Source organism: Etheostoma spectabile, chromosome 15 (assembly GCF_008692095.1).
Source record: "Etheostoma spectabile isolate EspeVRDwgs_2016 chromosome 15, UIUC_Espe_1.0, whole genome shotgun sequence".
Taxonomy (NCBI): Eukaryota; Metazoa; Chordata; class Actinopteri; order Perciformes; family Percidae; genus Etheostoma; species Etheostoma spectabile.
Window position 1 is genome coordinate 20,749,759 of NC_045747.1, and position 6,070 is coordinate 20,755,828.

The window sequence follows — 6,070 nt, forward strand, 5'->3', positions numbered from 1 at the left end:
TAGTCGAGAATGATTTATTATTTCCAAATAGAGCTATTTATGTCATCTTTTAAGAATTACTTTTCCTTTTTGATATTAATATTTATCGCAGGTGAAAAAATATATTGCAATGTCATTTTTTTCCCAATATCGTGCAGGCCTATAATAAAACTACAGATTTTTTGAATGATGTTAAGTAAAACAAAATATGCAATTTAGTTATGTTTCAGTGAGTGCATTATAAGTTGCTTATTGATTTCCAATTTCTTTTCTATTCTCAGATGTGCCGTTCACGCCAGTAGATTTTTTTTGTTTACTGTACCAAGGAATTTGCAAATATCCAGCAAAATGAGTCCAGAGGGGAAGAGGCTGTTAAACATCGTCGTCCTAGGCTTCGGCTTTATGTTTATGTTCACTGCTTTTCAAACATGTGGCAACATAGAGGTAGGTTGGCTATACCATTGCACATCCCAGACTGTTCCCACATAACGTCAGATATGATAGTCTTCAGTTCTAAACGGTCCTCTTTCTGGATCTTTACAGCAAACGGTTATTAAGAGCTTCAATAACACTGAGTTCCATGGCAGCGGCTACACAAGGTAGGTATCCTTAGATTATGTTTTAAATTTTGGTTTTCATCTGATGCTACAGTACACACTATCTGTGCAGATGTTAGAGTGAGCACAACTTGTTGCAGACTTTCTCAGCACCGATACAGACTTTCTATAATCCAATCTGTCGCAGTCCTTGAAATCCTTAAAGTGTAATTCAATCTGAGGTAAACCATTTAAGGGAACAGATGTTACTCTGAGTCGCAAGAAACATCCTTCATGCAGGCGGACTATCAGGACATATAGAACACAACATTCTTTCAAATTAGGACCCCTTATCCAACCCACTCCATCTGTGTCCTCTGTACCCTTTGACCCCCACCCTGGCAGCTGGCATAGACTATATGTATGGACTGCTGGCCTGTCTAAATGACTGTAATCTTACCACTTAAAATAATAAGAAATATTTGAATGCACAAGGGAAAATCCATCCCCTAAAATGCATCATTTTTTTTTTTTTAATAAATCACAAAGCATCTCAAGGTCTCCATGGGCTGGATAGTGTACACCTTTCCCTGTACTGTACACATTAACTGTCCTGCCGTCTGTCACTTGTAGCATGGCCATCATCTATGGAGTTTTCTCCGCATCCAACCTGATTGCCCCGTCAGTGGTGACCGTCATTGGACCGCAGTTGTCAATGTTTCTCAGTGGGCTTTTGTACAGGTAAGCTCACAATCACTAACACAACCCCTTCCGTATCCCTTTCGTGCAATTTCAGTCGTCTAATGTCTCCTAATGTTGTTTTCTACAGCGGCTACATAGCCATGTTCATTTACCCTTACACGTGGAGCTTCTACACAGCGTCTGTGTTGGTTGGAATAGGAGCGGCAGGTAAAGAGACATTATCTATTGACCCCTTCTAAAAGGGAGTAGGCCTTCTCCACGGTTACATCTTCTGATTGTTCCTTTTTGTGTTGTAAGTCTTGTGGACAGCTCAGGGAAATGTGCTGGCCATCAACTCCACTGATAACACCATTGGAAGAAACAGTGGCATATTCTGGGCGTTGTTGCAGTTCAGGTGAACATTTCCCCCCCCCAGCATGTACCTTAATCTAGTTTAATGGAGAACTGTTGTGTTTGGTGTACATCTTGAGTTCTGAATGCAGAATTCTTTCCATCTCTCTGCAGCTTATTCTTTGGAAATCTATACATATACTGTGCCTGGCATGGACACGTTCACATAACAGGTAGGAAGCAAGCTGTATTTTATCTAATCTCTTCCATGTTTATTTAAAGCTTTTCATGGAGTTCAGTTTCCATGCAGACTTCTCTTAAGGAGTTTCATTTTAAGCGTGTGACTCATGCTGTGTGTCCCAGACAAGGACCGCCAGACGGTGTTCATCTCTCTCACGGTTATCAGTCTGGTGGGTTGCTTCCTCTTTTTTCTGATCCGGAAACCTGACCCTGAACCCGCTGCTCCCTCTGAGCAGTCACAGTCGCTGCTGCAGGCCGAATCCTCAGAGAGCGTCTCCACAGACAGGTGAGTGTTCTCAGGAGTCATGGAAAAGTCCTGGAAAATGACAAACTTCATCAAAATGTCCTGGGAAATAGGATAAGTGGTCCCTCAAGTTTTGACTGTGCAACAAAATCATGATCGGGTTTCTGTTTTAAACTTTAATAAATTTAAAGATGATTTGGTTTTGTCTGAGGTCAGGGACAAGGTAAATAAGAACCTGGATCATATCATGTTCAGTCTTCAGGTGATGAATCGGACTCAACAGTTTGAAGACTGAAATTAAATAATCCCGAAGTTAGACTTCAAGTGCAAGCTTCAGACATATTTAGTGATAATACAAAACGAAAAGGAGCCACTCTGCAGAAGGGGGAGGATATTATTGTTATATTATTATTATTAAGACCACAGGAAAAACAACAAGACGTTTGTGCTGATGTGTCTCTAGAAATAAAGAAAAAGCAGTATGTGACATGATAAATGTCACAACTTAAAACCGTAAATACACATATACACTGAGGTATTGCGCTTGTGATCTTCAGACGTAATAACAATGAAAAATAACATTGATAACAATATATTACATTTATTTGTTTAGCACTTTTTAAAATGGATGTTACAAAATGCTTTACAAGACATTATTAGCAGATAAATGAAGCAAAGTACAACAAATACATTAACTAGTAGGTGATAAAACAAGGCAATATGATTTATATATGTTCTAATATAGATACCAGTATCGGAAAAGCCTCTGACACTGCCTAAAATGCTGCTATCGTTAAGTACTGGAGTTTACGTGCTGATCTGATACTACGTAGCCTTGAAGAAAATGTACATTAAAGTAGTTCATTTATGTTAATGGTCCTTTATGACTCACCGTCAAACTAGATAAAAGAAAGTTCTATGGCATTCACTGTTAGCGTTTTTGTTCACGTTTCACAAAGAGTTTAACCCGAGCCAGGGCTTACAACGATAGCAATGCTATCACGTCCATTCAGGGGTTGAAGTATACAGCTATTAGAACATAATAAGATATATCTTGTTTTTCACACAATGGTATCGGATCAGTACTCAGAATCGGCCGATACGCAAGTTTAGGTAATGGATTTACTATCGGGAAGGAAAAAATAGTATTGGAACAACACAGACACACTACCGGTCAAAAGTTTGGGGTCACTTAGAAATTTCCATACAACTCCATTATAGACAGAATACCAGCTGATCTGAGTGGGGGGGCTGATCTTTAATGCAATATCTACATTGCCCATTATCAGCCACCATTCCTCCAATTTTCCCAAGGCACATTCTGTTTACTAATCTGATATCATTTTTTAAAAAACTACCTGAGAAAGTATTGGTGAACCCTTTTGAAATAATGTAAGCACATAATGTAATCTGAAAACTGCTGCCCTGGTTAAAAAACAATGCAACTGATCTCAGGTGTGTGTGTGTGTGTGTGTGTGTGTGTGTGTGTGTGTGTGTGTGTGTGTGTGTGTGTGTGTGTGTGTGTGTGTGTGTGTGTGTGTGTGTGTGTGTGTGGTGTGTGTGTGTGTGTGTGTGTGTGTGTGTGTGTGTGTGTGTGTGTGTGTGTGTGTGTGTGTGTGTGTGTGTGTGTGTGTGTGTGTGTGTGTGTGTGTGTGTGTGTGTGTGTGTGTGTGTGTGTGTGTGTGTGTGTGTGTGTGTGTGTGTGACTGAGTGTGTGTGTGTGTGACTGAGTGTGTGTGTGTGTGTGTGTGTGTGTGTGATGAGTGTGTGTGTGTGTGTGTGTGTGTGACTGAGTGTGTGTGTGTGACTGAGTGTGGTGTGACTGAGTGTGTGTGGACTGAGTGTTGTGTGTGACTGAGTGTGTGTGTGACTGACATTGGCTGGTGGCTGCAATAAGTTCAGTTTCCCACAGCTTGAGGTCCATTGAAGAGCGTCCCTGTTGAATTAAATGTACGATTTATTCTGTCTGATGTATAATTTGGCTCCCAAAGACATCTGTGGATTCCAAGGTATATTGAGATCAGCACAGCTGTGATAGTTGACTGCATGGGAACTCTGGGACTCACCATGGATCAGAGATATTTATGGCATCATCGCTGTTTAGCTGGGCCCCTGCTTGACACTCTTAATAAAATTAAATTCCATTAAAAAAAATGTCCTGGAGAATGATTTTTTTAAAAGACAGACGGGAGCCCCGGTCGTTCCCACTTGGAGCAGGACATGATTTTTTCTTTTTGTTCAGTGGAACAGTACTGGACGAGACAGGTGACCTTTTACTGTAAATGCTATCCTCTGTTGTCTTTTCCACATTTGTCTTTGAAACTGCTGTGATACAGTTGCCATGACAACCCAGTACGGTTAAGGGATGAGTTGGAAGTTAAAGGTGAAAATGTCTGAGAAAAGACATGAGCCTGTAAAATGTTAAGGGCAAAAAGATCCATGCAGTTTATTTATATATGTATATATCTCTCAGCATCAGAATGTCTTTACCTCTCTGCAGCTCTCCTGGCGTAGGCCTCTGCTCACAAGCTCTCGATGCTTTTGGTAAGTTTCTACTGAAACCATGAGCCTCTAACCCTTAGTGCAACCCGTGTTAACATCCACCTTGTTTTCTGCAGTGAAAGCGTGTAAAATGTTCGGCACCAAAGAGATGCTGCTGCTGAGCCTTTCCATAGCATACACAGGTGGGTGAGATGAGAAGATGTGTGCAGGTATGGAGGAGGAGTTTAAATTTGGAGTTTGGATTCATGCATTGTGCTGTGTCTGCTCTGTCAGGCCTGGAGCTCACGTTCTACAGCGGGGTGTATGGGACGTGTATCGGAGCCATGACGCGCTTCGGCCAGGATGCAAAGAGTTTGATCGGCATCTCTGGCATCTGCATCGGTGTAGGCGAGATCCTGGGTGAGTCCTCCGTGTACTATCCCTTTTATATATATTTTTGGCATTTTTAGGCCTTTATTTTCACAGAACCGCTGAAAACATGAAAGGGGAGAGGGGGGGGAATGACATGCAGTTAATGCTGCGTTGAGAAGTAAACATCTATATGTGTGCGCCCGCTCTACCAACGGTGCTATCCTGGCCACCTCCGTGTCCTTTCTTAACCTTATTCCTGACAGTGGCGGAACAAGTATTCAGATCCTTTACTGCAGTAAAAGTACTAATACCACACTGAGAAAATACTCTACTACCTGCATTCAAAACCTTACTTAACGCTCATGTTCATCTTATATCAATGTTCTTTATAATTCCCCAAAATAACATGATTGATTTCACACAACGCATTTTGGCAAGTACAAATCTCTACTTTCATTAATTTTGGGGTGTCTTATTTAATTTTAAAGCATTTGGAGAAAAAATTGAAGTGGTTTTGAAATAGTATTGAGTAAAAGTTGACATATTCCAGTATGTGATGATCCATCAACATAGATTCCTTTAATTTTAGTCTAAATAATGACTAATTTCTGCTTCTCTAACTCAAACATTAGGTATAATTTCCTATAAATGTGGTTTATTGACCATAAATTCCAACAATAGCTGTAAAACTAAAGTTAATAAGTTAGTGTGACGTAGTGTTAAACGTCAAAAAAAGACAACCATTGAAAAAAGGGACAAAACGTAAGAAAAAGTAAAAAATCATCTTTCAAATTTTGACATGAAGACAGCACAAGGGTTAAGTAAAAATATGTTAGTTGTATCAGCTAAATGTACTTAAAGTACTTAAAGTAAAAGTATGTATTGTGCAGTAACATGTTCCCTGTCAGTGGTTTCCTATTATAACTGATGTTTTGTGGATTAATATTACTGCAGCATTAATGTGTATGTTTTACTGCCATAGATGTTTCATGTTGTGATTTTAACTCCTTTTTATATACTTGTAACGTGAGGGATTGATATGTGGTGGAATATCACTCTTTATGGGAGTAAACAGCGAGATGGAGGCGGATAACTTTCTCAGTAGCGTACTTTTACTGAACACCCATCATAACATTTTCACTTCCTCGTTCCCCCGTCTTCCACATGACTAAACTAACCAATCAGA

The 6,070-nt window shown here is 40.0% G+C and overlaps 1 protein-coding gene across 2 annotated transcripts in view; it reads left to right on the plus strand.

The window, feature by feature from the left end:
- The window catches only part of mfsd11 (major facilitator superfamily domain containing 11), a 13,268-nt gene that overhangs the window by 2,271 nt on the left and 4,927 nt on the right, over nt 1-6,070 (plus strand). Inside the window, exons 2-11 of one of the 2 annotated variants that reach the window (XM_032537120.1) lie at nt 261-423; nt 523-578; nt 1,149-1,256; nt 1,345-1,424; nt 1,515-1,611; nt 1,722-1,780; nt 1,911-2,073; nt 4,532-4,575; nt 4,650-4,715; nt 4,807-4,932. In XM_032537120.1, coding sequence (XP_032393011.1) covers nt 328-423; nt 523-578; nt 1,149-1,256; nt 1,345-1,424; nt 1,515-1,611; nt 1,722-1,780; nt 1,911-2,073; nt 4,532-4,575; nt 4,650-4,715; nt 4,807-4,932 — 895 coding nt within the window. In that variant the 5' untranslated portion in view covers nt 261-327. The remainder of the gene's footprint in view (nt 1-260; nt 424-522; nt 579-1,148; nt 1,257-1,344; nt 1,425-1,514; nt 1,612-1,721; nt 1,781-1,910; nt 2,074-4,531; nt 4,576-4,649; nt 4,716-4,806; nt 4,933-6,070) is intronic. The other variant, XM_032537119.1, reaches the window with a different exon arrangement.